Raw genomic sequence first — 20,038 nt, 5'->3', positions numbered from 1 at the left:
GAATGTACCGGAACATTTTGAACAATTTCATTATTTAAAAACATTTTAAACCAATTAGGATCATTTTTAATTATTTTGGTACATGTTGATTTGTTCAAGAACATATTAAATTATTTGGGAACATTTTAGATTGTTCATGAACAAGAAGAATTAATTTTAGAACATTTTCAATTAATTAGGAACATATTTAATTAATTGAGAACATTTTATATTGTTTAGAAACATTTTGCTGTATTTAGGAACTTTTAGAATCATTAAAATGTTCTAGCACATTTTATATTATTCAGAAACATTTTAAATTAGTTTGGAACATGTTTAGCTGCTCAAGAACAAACTAAATTATTAAGAAATGTGTTGAATTGATTAAAAGAGAACGTATTGAATCGATTAGGAACATAAATATTTTGAATCAATCAAAGCACACAATAAATTGTTCTAGCACATCCTATATTATTCAGGAACATTTCAAATTATTTGGAAACATGTTTATTTGCTCAAGAACAAATTAAATTATTAAGGAATATGTTGAATTGATTAATAAAGAACATATTGAATCAATTAGGAACATAATAAATCAATCGAGAACATTATGTATTGTTTAGGAACATGTTGCAGTATTTAGAATCATTTAAAATCGTTTTTTTTTTGTTATTTTGGAACATTTCAAATCAATTAGGGATCATTAAATTTTATTTAGGAATATTTTTATTTAATCAAAGAACACAATAAATTGTTCTAGCACATTACTTTGGCAAATTTTGAATTATTCATGTTTCAATAGGACAAAATTTATACTGGGTGGAAAGCAATCTCGATCAAATAGAAGTAGCCAAATTGAACGGAAGTTTCCGTCGAACTTTGGTAGCCGGGGATATGGAAAGTCCTCGAGCCATCGCCGTAGATCCAAGAGACGGATACTTATTTTGGACGGATTGGGACAATCAATTACCGAGAATAGAAAGATGTTCTCTAGCAGGATTAGACAGAATGATTGTTGTAAAAATCAGTAACAACGGATGGCCGAACGGTTTAACTCTCGATTATACAATAAGAAGAATATATTGGATAGACGCCAGATCGGATTCGATTCATACTTCGAATTACGACGGCGGGGATTTACATGAAGTTATGAGGAATCACGAGATGTTGTCTCATCCATTTGCGATAACCGTTTTCGAAAATTATGTATATTGGACAGGTGAGTACTATGTATAATCCAGATTTAGTGTAATGTGATTTATTTGTGTGATATATTTTACTAAGAAACGAAACAAACATTGCGACTATGAAGATATGAAGTATAAAACCTAACAACTCGTAGAAGGATTTCAAAAATAGACCCCGGATGTTAATCTGGATATTAAAAGAGAAAAATACTGAATAGTGAACAGAGAATAGAGAAAATGTACTAGATGGAAATATATGGAAATGAAACTATAAAAAAATGGAACTTTGGTTGAAGCAATCCGAAATGTTCGGAGTAGAAAGACCTAATAGTTCGCTCTGGGATAAAAGGACAAAAAAAAAGATCTGTTAACCCCCGTTGTGAAGAAGAAGATCGAAATGCATATAGGAAGACCAGATTTATGAAGAACTGAAAGTATTAGGAGTCGCGAATATAACCTAAGAAACCTAACCTAACCAAACAGTAAATGCGAATTGATCCACCTTGAAAAACGAATCAGAAGAGCTCCTCAAGAGCGAATGTAACACCTAAAAAGCTCCAAGTAAGATATTGAAGGCTATGGAACATGGATTTCTGGTGAAAAGTATCAGGAAGATCAAGAAGAAGAAATCGACGAGAGAGGACTTGTAATGATAGGGAGGGGTACAGATCAGGTATCAGAAGCATTTATATGTACACAATAATTGGAAAAAAAATGTGGCTAGATCATCTTTTTTGTAGGGGGAAAATGGCTACGGAATACCATTTCAATTGCTTCGAATCAATCCCAGGACAATATCAAAACATTCTGACCACCTATTTGACGATAATGGCAAAGCTGTATTCAATAATAGCAGATAGATTCGCTGAAATAGGGGCGGATAAACCATTTGTAGAATCAGAATCCTTTTTGTAGACAATAGAAGATAGTTGAAAAAAAAATTCTTACTGGTAGGTTGAGCAGCAAAGATTCTATAAACTATAACCAAAGAAGATCTATCGAATATATCGTTCTAAGTAAGAGCAACCTACAGTTGGCACTGTCGCTCCAACAAACACTTGAAGACCATTATAGACTACAGAGTATTATACCTAGGGGAGAATCTCAACTAAGTTGTAATTTCTGGAACCGTTGGTGATATTCATATTGAAACACACTGTTTACACTACCACTATACACTGCCTGACGTTTTTGACAACCAAACTATCGTATTCAGAGACTGAAGGTAAACTGGATAACTAGGATATCGTCCTCAGAGATTAAAGGTAAACTGTTCAACTTCAGTCTCTGAAGAAGATAACTTCGTCTTCAGAGACTAAGGTAAATTGGATAACCTGGTTTTCGTCTTCAGAGACTGAAGGTAAACTAGATAACTTGGTTATCAACTTCAGAGACTAAAGGTAAACTAGACAACTTGGTTATTGTCTACATAGACTCAAGGTGAACTGGATAACTTGGTTATCGACTTCAGAGACTCAAGGTGAATTGTTTGACTTGGTTATCGTCTTCAGGGACTCAAGGTGAACTGGATAACTTGGTTATCGTTTTCAGAGATTGAAAATAAACTGTTTAACTTCAGTCTCTGAAGACGATAATTTGGTTATCGAAACGCGCGTCGAGACCGTGTAATTGTGAGTGTTGGTGTATTGGTAGTGTAGTCGGGGGGAGTAAGAGCTACAGCAACTAGAGCTATCCCACATGTTGAACCTTCTGGAAGAAGTGGAATTAATAGATCAGTTGTAATCAGTGCTGCAACAAGAAAAGGGGACATAATAGACCCTTGGGGTCGCAGTGTATATAACACCCTGAATTACATAAACGTGCAGTAGGTCGACCCAGATAAAAAGCGAAGAATGAACTTTTCTGAAGGGCGTCTGAAACAATGTAGCATACCTGCCCAGTTGTAATAAGTTAGGTTGTGTTAGGTGGTACATCTACAAATTGGATTTTAGTCTATTTAATTAATAATTTGGTATTTTATTACAGATTGGCGTACAAATAGCGTGGTAAGAGCGAACAAATTCACTGGAGGCGACGTACGAGTGATACAAAGAACTCTATCTCAACCGTTCGACGTAAAAATTCTACATCCAAGTCGACAACCTCGCGATGGTATAAACCCTTGCGGTACAAACAACGGCGGTTGTTCACATTTATGTCTCATACATTTTAACAACGTTTATAAATGCGATTGTCCGCACGTGATGCGCTTAAGCGAAGATAACAAAACGTGCGTCGTCAACGATAAAGTTTTATTGATAGGAAGGAATAACGAAATACGAGGCGTTGATATTTTACAACCGTATTATCACACAATACCGACTATTAGTATACCACAAGTTTCGAGTCCAGTACAAATCGAATATCTGGCTAAAAATAAAACTTTATATTGGGCCGATTATCATATAAACGAAATAAAACGTACAAGTTTAACGCACGGACCATCCGAAACCCTCCTAGATACCAGTTTACAAAACCCATCGGGTCTAGCGGTAGATTGGATCTCGAATCTCTTATACGTTTCGTCGAGAGTCGGTATAACGGCGTCTAACCTCAAAGGTGAATACATAACGGTAATAATCGACAATTCTAACGTCTTATCGGTGTGTTTGAATCCACCAGAAGGTCAATTGTTTTGGATTTCGTCTTCGAACGATACGGAAATTATAGAAGCCAGCGCCATGGACGGTACTTCTCGTAGAATAATCGTACCTTACACTAAACCGAATTCGAAAAGTTTAACTATCGACGTGAAATCGTCGGCGTTATTTTGGATAAGTTCTTTGGAAGTATATTATAGTAGTTTGGACGGTACTAGCGTGAGAAAATTGAAATTATCCGAACAGGTTACCGTTTCCGCTATAGCGGTATACCACGATAAACTGTATTTCGCCGACGATAACGATCAATCGATTCATTCCGTTGATAAATTGAGCGGCGATAACGATACGATATTGAGAAATAGTACCGGCGGTGTTTTAGCCTTGAGGATATACGATCCCGAAGAACAGAAAGGGACGCATATATGCGAAAATAATAAATCCGGTTGTAGACATTTGTGTTTACCGATTTCTACGACGAGTTTCAGTTGCCAATGCGCTATCGGGTATTATAAAGATCCTAGTAACTCCTACGAGTGTATAGGAGTCGAAGAATTTTTGTTTTATTCGATAAATTGGGAGTTGCACGGTTTATCGTTAGACGGTAAAAACGATACGCAAGTTTTAGGACCGATTTCTAGAATATCCAGTGCTACTACTACCGATTACCTAGCCGACGAAGATCTGGTGTTTTGGGCCGACAGCGAACACGGTACTATTAGTAAAGTACGTAGAGACGGTACCGATAGAAATTTCATCTTAGAACAACCGGAAATATTAGAAAATACCCCCGTGGATTGGTTGACTGGTATGGCTATCGATTGGATAGCCAAAAATATTTATTGGTGCGACGCGAAGAGAGGTACTATCGAAGTAGCGCGGTTAGATGGTACTAAACAAAACGTTTTATTATCGTACGAAATAGGGAAACCAAATTCGTTAGCGGTGGATCCACTTAGAGGGTACTTGGTATGGTCTAGTGGTACCAGAATCGAAATAGCTACTTTAGACGGTCAAAATCGAAGATTATTAGTAACGGACGCCAAATTCGTTTCTGATGTAACATTAGATATGTTAAACGAATTTGTATATTTCACTGATATACAAGCGAATACCATAGAAAGGGTTAGTTATTACGGTATGAAGAGATCCGTTATGCTCAATCGATCTTTAGAGAATCCAATCGCCTTAACATTTTATAAAGACACTATTTATTGGCTGGATACTACTTATGAAAAAGGAAGCATCTCTTCCGTTTCAATTTCTAATTTAACCGAACCTAAATTACTTCTAAACGATTTAGGAGATTCGCTTAAAGATATACACGTATTTTCTAAAGAAAAACAAAAAGGTACGAATCCATGCGGTACCGATAACGGCGGCTGCGAACAATTGTGTTTATTCAATAGTACCCATCCCGTTTGCGTTTGTTCCCACGGAAGAATCTCCTCCGACGGTAAAACTTGCGAACCTTTCGATAGTTTCGTCATGTATTCCAGAGTGATAAGTATAGACTCGATACAAATGGTCGGCGATAAGAATCTTCAGAATTCGCCACAACCGACAATTAGAAACGGTACGATGTTGAAAAACGCGATCGGTTTATCGTTCAGCTACAAACATCAGCGATTGTTCTATTCGGATATACAGAAGGGATCCATAAACGCGGTTTACTTCAACGGCAGCGATTATAGAACTATAGTGGAGAGACAAGGTTCCGTTGAAGGTCTAGCTTACGAACAAGTCCATAATTCTCTATATTGGACTTGTAATAACGACGCTACTATCAATAGAGTTAATTTAACCGATAAATTAACGAATTCCAGCGTCGTGGAAACGATAGTGCGTATGCGCACTCAAGATAAACCGCGCGGTATAGCGGTGGACAGTTGCGGTAGTCGCGTCTATTGGTCGAATTGGAATCCGCAACAACCTACTATCGAAAGGGCCTTCTTGACCGGTTTCGGTAGAGAGAGTATCATTAAAACGGATATAAGGATGCCAAATGCCATTACTTTGGACCACAAAGCTCAAAAGTTGTATTGGGGGGACGCCAGATTAGATAAAATAGAGAGATGCGAATACGACGGGACCAACAGAGTCGTTTTGGCCAAAGTAAGTTTTCAATTTTTCTATTAGTATTAAAAAATGATCGAAGTTATCGCAGTTTGTGTACTAATATAGTTAATATAGTATATAATATAATATAGTTAATATATATATATATATATATATATATATATATATATATATATATATATATATATATATATATATATATATATATATATATATATATATATCGGTACCCTCATTCTTTTCTCTTGAGGTCTTATCTAGACCTACAACTACATATCTAGTTTCTTGAAGTCTTTTTAAAAATACATATTATCATTTTTAGTAGTCTTTCCGTGCAGCAAATTTATTTTCTATAACTTGATGGCGTGTTTAAAAGCCTTTTGGAGGTTATCTTCACCAGTACTGCCGTAGATTGTCATATCTTGAAATAAATTTAAAACTTTTTGGATTGTAGTTAGATTAATTTTCAAAATCCTATTGACTGCGCCAATTTTCAATATTAACTTAGTTTTTAACATAAAAAATAGTTGTAAACCGCCACTTAACAATTTTAAATGTCACTCGTTTAGCAAAATGTTTCCTTTTGTCATCTATAGCTGCAATTGTAATCGTACGGATTGTTTTATTACGTTATATTGGTTAAAGACCTTGTATTCTATAAACATGGTATTAAATACAATATCAGGTATAATTTTTAGACTATTCTTAAAATCCTATTGACTGCGCCAATTTTTTTCCTCAACGTAATAAATTGATTTAGGTGACGCCACAACATCCTTTCGCATTGGCAGTCTACGGAGATTTCATTTATTGGACAGACTGGATGTTACACGCGGTGATAAGAGCTGATAAACTAACTGGACAATACACGGTACTTCTTAGAAGAGACGTAGCTAGACCCATGGGTATAGTAACGGTGGCAAATGATACCGAAGATTGTTTTTCGAATCCTTGCTTAATACAAAATGGATTCTGCGAGGAAATATGCGGATTGTCAGCTTCTGGACAGGTTAATATTTTTCTCTATAGTCATTTCAAGTCTCTTTTTAATCTTTTTTTTTTTGTATAGGTCGAATGTTCTTGCCAAGATGGACGCGTGTTGTCAGAACAAGGTAGATGCAGAGCTAAAATCGTCACCAACTGCACCAACGACGGCGATTCCTTCAGATGTTCAGACGGTGGATGTGTACCGTTCCATCTTACCTGTGACGGTATTCCTCATTGTGCCGACAGATCGGACGAGGAACCTGGGTACTGTGGTTACCGTTCGTGTCCTTTAGGTGAGTCGATATTAAATAAATTTTGTTTCTGTTATACAAAATTTGATACAATATGAATTTGTTTATTTCAAGGTTGGTTCCCTTGTCAAAATAAGATGTGTATATCACTTAATTTGACTTGTAACGGCGTGGACGACTGCGGGGATTCCACCGACGAACAAAACTGCTCTTGTCCGGAAGAAACTCACTTCAGATGCAAAAACGGAGAATGTTTGGATATTGCGCATAGGTGCGACAACGAACCGGACTGTCAAGATAAAACGGACGAAATCGGTTGCGGTAAAAAACCAAAATATTTTTACCCCTTCTGTTTTCTGTTCTCGGATATATCATACCTGGATTTTTGTCAAATTTCCCGTTCCCTTAACATACGTGGAAGATTTTGCAGTGAACGGTTTTGAAAACAGTCACTTGGTGTACTTGTACTTTAGAATAGTTATTATCGAATAACCTCAAAACATGCCAGATTTTCATCTATTTTACTAGTTAGATTTTCTTTAGAAACGTTAATTTACATAGAATAATACGGTCAACATTATGAAAGTTGTTTTCTGGTCCAGTTTCCATGTATCCACGCTGTAGAAGAAGTTTTTAACTTTGAACAGTTTTGAACACTGTCACTACGCGTACTTGTAGCTTTTCCTGTCCATTCATTTCAACTTCAAATGTTCTATTTTCCCATATTGTCGAGCAAAGATTCTTTAATGTGGACATTTATTTGATTAATTTATAAAAAACTCAATAATTTACATTTCCTCAACGTCTTTACTACTTTTAAAATCTGGCAACCTTGTTAATTAACACGCTCTAAAACGCACAACTATTTTTATAGTGTAGCAACCGTACTAAAAATTTTTATGAGACTTTTTTCGCCATGTACAGGGGAAATAAAACTTTAGGATACTTATTATCGAATAAACGCCAAATAAACTTTGTTTTTATCCGTTTTTTCAATTAAACTTTTTTGATTGAAAAGTCGATTTGTGTCGACGATTACGATGAACATTGTGAAAGTTTTTTCTGATCAGTTTTCATGTTTCCACGCTGTAGCGTTACACAGTTTTGAACGCTGTCACTTTCCTGTCGATTCATTTCAACTTAAAATGTTGTATTTCTCCATCTAGTTGAGCCAAAATACTTTAAGGTGGACATTTATTCGATTTATTTATTAAAAACGACAAAAAACAACATAACCTCATTATTTTAAATTTCCTCGACATCTATTCTACTTGAAAAGTCTGGCAACTTTGTTATGTGATAAGCTCCATGTCGTGTATCTGTTACAACCGTAGTAACACGTTAATTATAAGCATTTTTTCGTTATATACGGAGGGAAACACAAACTTATGAAAAATATCAGATTTTCATCCATTTTACCGGTAATTTTTGTTTTTTTTTTAGAAATGCCGAATTGCAAAGAAAAATATGGTGAACATTTCGCAAATTGTAAACTTACAACAACTTGCATACACAAAGACTGGTTTTGCGACGGCGACGACGACTGTTGGGACAATTCCGACGAAGAAAATTGTACGTACGCCAAACCGACTTGCGACAAAGACCAATTTTCTTGCTTAAACGGCGCCTGCATCGATTTGAAATTGAGATGTAACGGTATTCCCGATTGTTTACACGACGACGTAAGCGGAGTAGCCGTCGACGAAGTTAATTGCGGCACAGGTAACCAGTGCAGGTACGATCAATTCCAATGTCGAAACGGTCAGTTTTGCATACCACTATCTTGGCATTGTAATGGTGTTGCCGATTGTTCCGATCAAAGCGACGAAGAAAATTGCCGTAAGTTTACAACAAATATTCCTAAAACGTCTTATGACATTCCATTTGGATTATTTTCAGAACAACACTGTCATTCGGATCAATTCCAATGTACCAATAACGAATGTATACCGAAATCGTGGCAATGCGACGGCAATCCCGATTGCAACGATCAATCTGACGAAAGCGAACATTGTCAAACGATAACTTGTGCCGAATACGAATTTAGATGCAACAATACAGGACGTTGTATACCATTATCTTGGGTTTGTGACGGCGAAGCTGATTGCCAGGATAACGCAGATGAACATATATCCCAAGTAAGATGTTTAACCATCAAATACCAAAAGAAGACACTTTTCACTAAAATATTTTGTTTATTCGTGTTTCGATAAATTTAATCGTGAAAAATCCGAGGACTATATGCAAAAAATTATCTGGCCTTCATAATTTTTATTATTATAGTTAAATCTTCTTCTTCTATCCAGTAAGCTCACTTGCTTCAAACCTCTACATTCAGTAGTGACTTTTGCATTCAGCAAATATTTGGATAAATGCTTCTTCTTTTAACCCATAGAATCTGCATTCATCTTTTTTCACGTTTATTAAGTTATCCATTTTTTCCAATATGGTATTGGTGCTGATTGCACAAAAGGGCTACCAAAAGTGTATTTGCGCACCCCTTTTATTAGTTTACTAGCTACCTCACGCCCTTTTACTCTAGTGTAGCCTAGCCGCCATATTGGCTTTTCACATAATGAAATTCATTTTATTTTTTATCAAGGGCTGTAATTTCGTCAGCTGTCGCATCGATCAGTTCAGATGCTTAAACGGCCAATGTATCGACAAGATCTATTACTGCGACGGAGATAGAGATTGTACAGACGGATCTGACGAATGGCAAGATTGTTATAAAATATGTGACGACGACGAATTCAAATGCGACAACGATAAATGTATATCCGAAGGAGCGAAATGCGACGGAAAGGACGATTGCGGCGACGGAAGCGACGAAGGACCGACGTGCGGTGAAACAACGAACGAAGACGGATATTGTAAAGGAAAAGGATGGTTCCATTGCAATAACGGAGTTTGTATTAACGAAACGTTGCTTTGTAACGGCGAAAACAATTGCGGTGACTTTTCCGATGAAAATAAATGCAGTAAGTATCATTTATATCGGGTATATCAAAATAAATGTCGATTATTTATATAAAACAAGAACTACTATAATTTTGGGGCGCCATGTGTCTAGTATGATATTATTTTTGTTTTTATTACAGGAATAAACGAATGTACGGCTACTCCTCCGCCTTGTTCTCATATTTGCGTCGATAAACCGGTAGGGTACGAATGTCAATGTCAACGAGGTTTCGCAGTCGATCCGAAAGACCATCACCTTTGCATCGACGTCGACGAATGCCTGCAGAAACCTTGCAGCCAAATCTGTAACAACACCAAGGGATCTTACCAGTGCGGATGCGTAGAAAATTATTTCTTGAGCTTCGATAAACATTCTTGTAGGGCCAATTCCAGCGTTAGGGTCGATATTATATTAGCAAACAGGTAAATATATGAGATTTTCATTGAAAACAACGTTTTACGTGGTTTAAAACTGTCATAAATACCTAAAAGTTTCTTAACAACTCCCTTAAAGGTAATTAAAAAACAAACCAAATATTTCAACACGTTGACTGCTTTATGTATTTAAAGTAATGTTGATTCTTGTAAATCGCCCTATATAATTTTATACAGTCTCGTTTTGATATATACATTAGCAGTTTTTATTCAATAATTTGAAAGTAACTATAACAAATTTTTTATTTAAAGGAAAATGATGGAAAAACTGTGGGAAATAGAAGGGGTTATTTTTTTTCATGATAACCATCGATTTTCCTGAAGAAGGTAGTAAATTTAAATCTGTAACAACCCTTCAATATTCTTCAAAATCCTTATTAAAAGCATATCAGGTACCAAGGATAATTATCTCCTTAAACTAACAATTGTGGCAAGTATATCCTCTTTTTCAAGTCAAAAAATTTTCACAATAGGTTTCAAGATGACAGTGTATATAGTAGATTGTTCGGGGATTCGTTTTGGCCACTCCGCATCTATACCTAGAAGATATTTAGTACAAGACTCTACATCTCATTGTTTTACTTCCAAACTACTAGACTCCTCCCAAAGAAGGCAATTTTTGGGGATTTTTGTGCCCTACTTTCCAAGAACCTGCAGTTGTCATCCTACGCCATATCTATTGTCTTGAGGTGACCTGTCAGAAGACCCACCATCAGCTTGATGTCGTTTCTGATCAACCCCAGAAGTTTTTTACTGTTCTTAGACCTAGAGTATTTTCCCAATGAGAATCCATCCGATTCTTCAACCATCCTTTCAGTTCGTTTGCTAGCCAGACCACTCTAATTTGGACGTGCATTCAATAGCTTCCATTTTGGCCCAAGTACTTGACCACTTCTTCCTTTGGTTATTCGGAACCAGCTCTCCCAAGGTAAAGTTACTAAGCGCTAAGTCTGAACTGTATGGTGGACAATCGAAAATTTCTTATTCAAATTGTTGAAGGAGCCGTTGGGTCACAATTTGAGAATCTTGGAACAAATCAGTCTCAAACTTTAGCGAAAAGTTTCACATTTGCATTCCCAAGAGACATCCTTTTCTATATACAAAAAACGCAGTTGCCATAACTTTACGATTGCCAAAGTTTGTTTAAATTAACAATGGTGTATCAACAGTTTATGGTCCTTCGAGTCGGATGTATTTTTTGTAGATCCCCCGTTACCGAATGCCTTCGAATTTTTAATTAGAAAATTGTCGAACAGTTTGATGATTTTGTTATGTTATTATGAAAAGTTTATGATGAATGAACACATTTCCAGATATTACATCCGCGAATTAGATCTTATGGGTCACAGTAATCTTATAGCACACAATTTAACCAACGCCGTTGCTCTAGATTACGATTGGTCTAGTAAATGTATCTATTGGTCGGACGTCACTCAATTGGGTTCATCTATAAAAAGACTTTGTAATTATAAAGAAAATTCGACGCAAGCTGAAATATTACATTCGCCCAGTTTACAAAACCCCGACGGCTTAGCCGTCGATTGGATAGCGAGGAATTTGTATTGGTGCGATAAGGTAAAAATATTTAAATAAGTAATTTCGTTTATACAACAAATTTTTGATTATTTTAGGGTTTAGATACTATCGAGGTTTCCAATTTGGACGGTAAGTTCCGTCGTATATTGCACGCCAAAGGTTTGGAAGAACCGAGAGCTATAGCTTTAGATCCTAGGAGGGGATATTTGTATTGGTCGGATTGGGGTACTCGCGTACATATCGGTAAAGCCGGTATGGACGGTTCCAATCCGAAAATCATCATTGAGGATCATTTGGCGTGGCCCAACGCTTTGACCGTTTCTTATGAGACCGATGAGATCTTTTGGGCGGACGCTAAAGAAGATTATATAGCAGTTGCTGATTTAGACGGAAATAACGTTAAAATTATCACTAGTAGAGAAAAGAATCCCAAGTTACAGCTGCATCATGTTTTCTCTATCGATATATGGGAAGAATATATATATTGGACAGACTGGGAGACAAAGACTGTCGAAAGGTAATGTTGAAACAAAAAATGAAACCATGAAGATTGTTGAAAATTAATGTATCAATTAGTCAAAAAACCAATGAATCTTTTAGTAAATAAATCAAATAATTAATTAAGGAACCCTGAACAGTGCTCCTTTGGTGAAATTGATTAATAAATTATTCAAGGTATTAATGGAACTATGAATTCATAAATAAATCAATCAAGAAATTAGCAAATCAACTAATCATTGAATAAATTATTCAATACATTAATGGATTAATAAATTAATGAATTATTTACTTGACTTGCTTTCAAATAATTAATTAATAACGTATTCAATGGTTTGATGATTTGAATCAATACATAAATCAATCTAGAAATTGACGGATTAATTAATCAATGAAACCTTGAATTAATTGCTGAATCAATCAAGGAATTACCAGATCAATTTACTCACTTTATCCATGAACTTCTTAATTAAATGATTCAGTGAATCATTAATAAATTATTTGATCAGTTATTTCATTATTCAATCAATCATCAATTTTTCGGATCAATTAATCAGTTATTTGATTAGCTTCAAAATCTTTCATTAAAAAATGAAACCTTGAATTAATTGCTCAATCAATCAAGGAATTACCGGATCAATTTATCCATGAACTTCTTATTTCATTATTTAATAACTGATTCAATGAGTTCATTGATTCATCAATCAATTAATTAATCAGTTACTCATAATGCAATAAATCTCGAATTTATCGGATAAATTAATGAATTAGTTACTTGATTAGCTACTGAATTTTTTAATCAGTTAACAGATTAATAACTCATTAAATGGATTAATCATTTCTTGAATTAATTGATCAATGAATTCATAAATCAATGACGGAAATATTGGGTCAATTAATCACTGAACTAGTTTTTAAATTAATCAATGATATTTTAAATTAATTGAATAATGAATTCATAAATCAATTAATCAATGAATAAGTTATTCAGTAGATTAATAAATTAATTAATTATTCTTTATTATTATTTAATCAAAGAATACATAAATAGATCATTATTACTGAATCAATTAATAAATAAATTAATTATTCAATTAATTACTTATTAAATAAATTAGTCACTTTTAATTAACGATTCATAATTAAATGAATAATTATCAATCAATTGAATTAATTCCTTATTTGTACAATCAATTTATGAATAATAGATGTTCTATTAAAATTAGCATGAGCAATCAATGATTCATTGAAACATTGATTTAATCAATTAATTATATAATTTATGAAAATATCAATAAATCGATAAATTAACTTTTTAGTAAATGACTAATCAATGAAGAAGAATATTAATAAATCAATAATCAATTGAACAGTCAATTATTTATTGAGTTAATTAGTCATTTGATTGTTGTATTAATTAAATGATCTATTATTTAACGAAATAATTATCCAATTAATCGATGATATCGAATTAATTAGTTGATAGATCAATGAATTATTTGAACGATAAGTGAAATGATCAATTGATGCATTGATGAAACAATAAATCAATGAATTAGTGCAGTTATTTGATTTAAGAATCAATAAATTAATTACTGACTTAATGAATGAATAAGTGAATTGAGCAACAGATCAATATATCTGTCAGTGAACTAATCAATTAATGAACTGATGTAACAATAAATATTGAATGAATTGATTAATTAATCAATTTATTTGCGTAATTTTATTTTACATTATGTAATTAACCTTTTTATATGATAAATTATTTCGACTATACCTAGCTTTTCAAATGCTCTAGATTTAGGGTTAACTATCGATATGTTTTCTTTTCATTTGTTTACGTTACACGTGTTTCTTGTACTGAAATCGTCTTTAGGCTGATATCATTATGATGTTTATATTAATAAGCTTTTTGAAAATATCTACAATTATTTTTGTTCGATTACATCAAACATTTAAATTATAACGTATAAATGAGGCTTTTTCTTTTAGGTGCAATAAATATACCGGTGAAGATTGCAAATCAATTTTATCAACAGTTCATCGTCCGATGGATCTTAGGATTGTTCATCCTCTACGTCAACCGAAAGTCAAAAATAATCCTTGTTTAACTGCGAACTGTTCAACGTTGTGTCTCTTATCACCGAATCCACCGTATTACGTTTGCTCATGTCCTGAGAATTATATTTTGCGTGAGTTTATAATATTTTTTCACTCACAAATATTTAGATCTCACAACGTCTGTTTCGTTTAGAGAATTTTTTGAATAAAAAATTTTTCTGATCCTTTTGGTGCTCAGACCCTCTAAAATGTTCAAACTAGTATAAGACTAATATTTACTATATAAAGGATCCGCCATTATTGCAGCTCTTGAATTGTTATATCGGACAAAGTTGCATCAAAAGATCCAATGATTCACTTGTTACTATATAGATATGAAATATTTTATTTTAGATTCGGATGGTCGTTCCTGCATTGCAAATTGTACATCTGCACATTTCGAATGTAAAACGAGCTACAAGTGCATACCGTTCTGGTGGAAGTGCGATACCCAAGACGACTGCGGCGACGGTAGCGACGAACCGCCGAATTGTCCGCAATTTAAATGCATGCCGGGTCAGTACCAATGCAAAAACGGACAGTGTATCCACCCCTCCGATCTGTGTAACGGCAAAAACGATTGCGAAGACGCGTCTGATGAAGATGATTGCCTCAATTACACTTGCCTCAATACCCAATTCAGGTGCGATGGTAACGCAACACATCCTCCGAAATGTATATCGTCCAAACAACGTTGTAATAAACAGATCGATTGTCCGGGAGGTGACGACGAACAAAATTGTCCGCCGGTTGTTTGTCCTCCGAATCAATTCAAATGTACGAACGATAAATGTATACCGGCCGTATGGGTGTGCGATAAAGATAGAGATTGCAGCGATAATTTAGACGAAGAACAAGATTGCGACGCGAGGACGTGCGGTCCGCAGCATTTCAGATGCAATTCGGGAAGGTAAAATATTCATTAATTAGAATTTTTCTCTAACCTCTTTCAACCAAAGGAAACGTGTCCTTTAAGACTTGTCTTACCAATCGGTACTGCCGCTGGGTGTGAATCTTGGCCTTCCCGATAATTCACCTCTAAACTGGTCTGTTCTTCAACAACGTTCGCCATCATCTCCGTGTGCTTCTGGTTGCGTACTTCGTGACGTTTATTAACGTGTAGATGATTTTACTACTTTTTATGATTATGGTGTTCGTTTCTATAGCACCATTTTCCATCTCTATAAAATACAAATAATGTTGATTCCCTCCAATATCAATAGGAAGACCGACAGATGATTGCAATATCCTTAAAATGTTATCCTTTTAAAATGATGATCTGGTACTAAACCATCAGCTAGTGTATCTTCTACCACTACCGTCCATATTGACGGTTTCTACACGTTCTCTTCCGGGAATAAACTCAATGAGTCAGTTATAACTGTCAACTATCAGCAAGTGTGAGCTTTTGTTACGAGTTTTATGGCATTTATTAACGTGTAGATGATTGTACTACCGTCCATATTCCATATTGGCGGTGTCCTCTTTCCGGTGTTAAACTCAACCAGTCAGTATAACTGTCAACTGTCAAGACGTTTTCATCTAATTATGTGTTTAATGGCATACTTTAATGCATAAAATGTTTTATAGATATATTTGTATAATGATGTTCTAATTTGGATATTTTATTGGTAATTATCTATAATTATATTTTTTAGATGTATTCCTCAAGCTTGGGTATGTGATGGCGATCCGGATTGTACCGAAGGCGAAGACGAACCTCCAACTTGTAGTCATCCGCAATATCACAGTTGCGAACCCTCTTATTTCAAATGTAAAAACAACAAATGTATACCGGGAAGATGGAAATGCGATTACGAAGACGACTGCGGTGATCATTCAGATGAAGAAAGTAATTTTTTCCTATCTCGATAGGAAATTTGAATATTAACATTTTTCTTTTTCAAGATTGCACTCCACGAAACTGTTCGGAATCGGAATTTAGATGCAATAATAAGAAATGTATTAGAGGTGATATGAAATGCGACGGTGAATTTCAATGTGAAGATCGATCGGACGAGATCGGTTGCCATATTCAATGTAAAAACAACGCATTCCAATGTACCGACCCGAACATTTGTATATATTTGTAAGTTCTATTATCTTCTTAGATTATGTATGGAAATATTTTTTATTATATTTTAGAGAATGGAAATGTGACGGAGAAGTCGATTGTCCGGACGGTTCAGACGAAGCCAATTGCTCTGATACTTGTCCTAACAACGGTTTTCGATGTAAAAACGGTATTTGTATCAACGAACATTGGCGGTGCGACGGGCAAAACGATTGCGATGACAGATCCGACGAGCAAAATTGTTTCTCGAACGTTTGTCCGCCGGGAAGGTTCAGATGTAAAAACCACAGATGTGTTCCGATCAGTGCTTTGTGCGACGGTAAAAATCAATGCGGTGACGGTAGCGACGAAGACAAACATATTTGTAGAAGGTACTACTACCATTCTAAATATCGAAACTTATTTCAATATGCGTTATTATTTTATAATCGATTCAACATTTCGTATTAAACTTAATTCCAGTCAGCTTTTCCTTGAATTTGGTTTCTGAAACACAGACTCCAGTGCAATTAGATTATTTGTTGTTTTACAAATACATCAGTACAATTTTCGAAACTATGCTATTAGTTTGACGATTTAATTGAAGGAAAGGTTATAATTGAAGAAGGAAGATGGTAAAATTACTTCAAAAACTGTGATTTGGAAAAGGGCGATGTTATAATTTGTCTTAAATGGCGTTGAAATTCACATAAAGGCTGTATTTAGAACAGGGCGACGGTGAATTTTTCAGGAAGACTATAATTTGGAAAGGATGAAGTTGAAATTTTCTCTAAAACTGTAATTTGAAAAAGGAGACGGTGATGGTTCCCCTAAAACTGTAATTTGAGAAGGAGTTAGATAACGATAAAATTTCCAGATGGACTATAATTTGAAAAATACATCGTGGAAAGTTCCTCAAAAACTATAATTCGAGAAGGGCGAAGCTGAAATTAGTCTTAGATGGCGATCAAATTTACAGAAAGACTATAACTTGAAAAGGACGTCGTTGAAATTTCCCCAAAAACTGTTATTTGGAAAAGACAACGGTGAAATTTCCAAAATTACAATAATATGAAAAAGACGACGGTGAAATTTTCCCAAAAAAATTAAATTTGAGAAGGGCGAAGCTGAAATTTGTCTTGGATAGGAATAAAATTTACATTTGACTATAAATTGAAAAGAACATCGTTGAAAGTTCGACAAAAACTGAAAAGGACGACGATGAAACTTTCACAAACACTATAATTTGGAAATGACAACAGTGCAATTCCTTCACAAACTGTAATTTGAGAAGGACAACGATACAATTTGACTAAAATGGCGATGAAAATTACACAGAGACTATAATTTGAAAAAGGGGACGGTGCAATTCCTCCAAAAACTATAATTTGAAAAGAACGACGACATAATTTGTCTTAGAAGGTGATTTGAAGAAGAAAACAGTGAAAAGACACCTAAACATAAGAACACCACAAAGCCCAATAAAAAAAGTAACAGAATCAAAAAGTCATTAGAACAAAGGAGAGGAAGATTTAGGAAAACTTGACTACAACAAGTAGCACGGGAATGAGAAAGAAAGTGGCAAAACAATACGACAAATAAATTAAGTAGCAAAGGATCGGTGGAAAAAATGGATAAAAGAAGTATAAATCCTAATAATCTAACGCTCGAAAGGGCAAAAAGAGTTTTAGAGATGAAGGAGAAGTATATAAACTAAACCAATACGGGTTCATGGAATAAAGCAATTTGGCAATGAGATTTTTTTAATTCAGAACGCTTATACGATTAATAATTAATCAAACTATTAATTTTTGTCAACCAATTTATATTTTTATTGTAGGTACGGTCTTTGTCCAGCTACGCAATTCTCTTGCAAACAGGGCCACCGCTGCATCGACGCCACGATGCGTTGCGACGGTTCCCAAGATTGCGAAGACGGATCCGATGAAACCGACTGCGAAACGTCAGCTTGTAAATGGGACAGTTGTTCGCAAATTTGCGTCGAAGTCAGACAAAATCGAACGGTTTGTAAATGTTTACCGGGTTATAGACACGCCGGCGAAGGACAATGTCAAGCTTTAGGAGATTTAGCAGAATTGGTATTAGCCACCGAAGCTGAACTAAGACTTTTATCGCCTTATAAGAGCGGAGATGATGATAGTAGTCAAAGGTAAGTAAAAACCGATATTCATTAGAAATTAATCGGTATTAATTATCTTTATATATTTATAGGAAAACTTTAGCCACAGCTCCTGGATATAAAGTAGCCGCGGTGGATATTTTGTCAAGCGGTCGACAAGCGATTGCTTATTGGACAGATCGACAATCGAAACGTGTACAATCTATTGCTCTCCAATTGGAAAAAGATGGAAGAACCAATAGGGACGCTGATGTACCGAAAACTATTTTATCAAATTTACAAGATCCAAGAGGTATAAGTATAGATTGGGTAGCGAGAAGACTTTACATCGCCGATGGTAATAGACTATTAGCATCTACTTTGGACGGAAATTATTTTTATACTTTATTAAAAGCCAATGCTCCAAGGTTAGTTAACCAACTAACTTATAATTTATCTTGTTTTACCTAATTCATTTCTATTAAAACGGATTCCTTTCACAAAACAATCAATTTTGAGGTTATATGCTAGCAATTATCCTTTTTATTCTCCTACTTCATTATTCCAAATCTAAAAATATTGACACTATTTTTCTATAATCAAAATCTACTTTTTTTACAATGTATTGATTAATTTTTTTCTTGCTAGAGATATAGTTGTGGCTTCTGATCACGGTATCATGTTCTGGGTGGAATGGGGTCCACCCGCGAGGATAGAAACGGCCGATATGGACGGTTTTAAGAGGAAGGTACTAGTTGATACGGATATTTTATGGCCGACAGGTCTGGCTATAGATTACGGTACCAAAAGGTTATATTGGGCCGATCCGAAAACTATGACGGTCGAAACGGTGTTGTTCGACGGTAGCGAAAGGCACGTCATTAAAAACTTTGAAAAAGGTAAACTACTAATTTCTTATTTTGTAAATAGATCCGACAAAATTTCAACAATATAAGATGTCCCGAAAGAAATTAAAAAAAAAACAATTTTAAGAATTGAAAAAAAACTTCTGTTGCATATTAGGAATATATTTTTAAAACTAACTTCCAAATGTAAACCGATAATAATTTAATCGAATTTGACATAACTCCACAGGAAAAAGTCCATAAGTGTTAAGTCGGGACTTATATCACCTCTCCTGGAGATCAATTTCCCAGGACAAATTTCACAAACTCGTGGTAGAGATCTAATGGAGTTGATTCGTCCTGCTAAAACCATGTTCTTGGGTTATAACCATTATAATTTTGCAG

The 20,038-nt window shown here is 34.8% G+C and overlaps 1 protein-coding gene across 1 annotated transcript in view; it reads left to right on the top strand.

The window, feature by feature from the left end:
• LOC130900651 (low-density lipoprotein receptor-related protein 1) overlaps positions 1-20,038 on the top strand; it is a 57,766-nt gene that overhangs the window by 25,710 nt on the left and 12,018 nt on the right. Inside the window, exons 16-34 of the mRNA XM_057811395.1 lie at positions 782-1,198; positions 3,153-5,881; positions 6,606-6,854; positions 6,915-7,125; positions 7,198-7,404; positions 8,527-8,922; positions 8,983-9,221; positions 9,686-10,064; positions 10,185-10,467; positions 11,793-12,054; positions 12,111-12,532; positions 14,509-14,708; positions 14,971-15,526; positions 16,275-16,468; positions 16,525-16,705; positions 16,762-17,061; positions 18,510-18,839; positions 18,902-19,216; positions 19,437-19,687. Coding sequence (XP_057667378.1) covers positions 782-1,198; positions 3,153-5,881; positions 6,606-6,854; positions 6,915-7,125; positions 7,198-7,404; positions 8,527-8,922; positions 8,983-9,221; positions 9,686-10,064; positions 10,185-10,467; positions 11,793-12,054; positions 12,111-12,532; positions 14,509-14,708; positions 14,971-15,526; positions 16,275-16,468; positions 16,525-16,705; positions 16,762-17,061; positions 18,510-18,839; positions 18,902-19,216; positions 19,437-19,687 — 8,121 coding nt within the window. The remainder of the gene's footprint in view (positions 1-781; positions 1,199-3,152; positions 5,882-6,605; positions 6,855-6,914; positions 7,126-7,197; positions 7,405-8,526; positions 8,923-8,982; positions 9,222-9,685; positions 10,065-10,184; positions 10,468-11,792; positions 12,055-12,110; positions 12,533-14,508; positions 14,709-14,970; positions 15,527-16,274; positions 16,469-16,524; positions 16,706-16,761; positions 17,062-18,509; positions 18,840-18,901; positions 19,217-19,436; positions 19,688-20,038) is intronic.

The sequence above is a fragment of the Diorhabda carinulata genome, chromosome X (assembly GCF_026250575.1).
Source record: "Diorhabda carinulata isolate Delta chromosome X, icDioCari1.1, whole genome shotgun sequence".
Classification (NCBI taxonomy): domain Eukaryota; kingdom Metazoa; phylum Arthropoda; class Insecta; order Coleoptera; family Chrysomelidae; genus Diorhabda; species Diorhabda carinulata.
The sequence above is the reverse complement of the archived record's forward strand: the minus strand, read 5'-3'. Positions and strand labels throughout refer to the sequence as shown.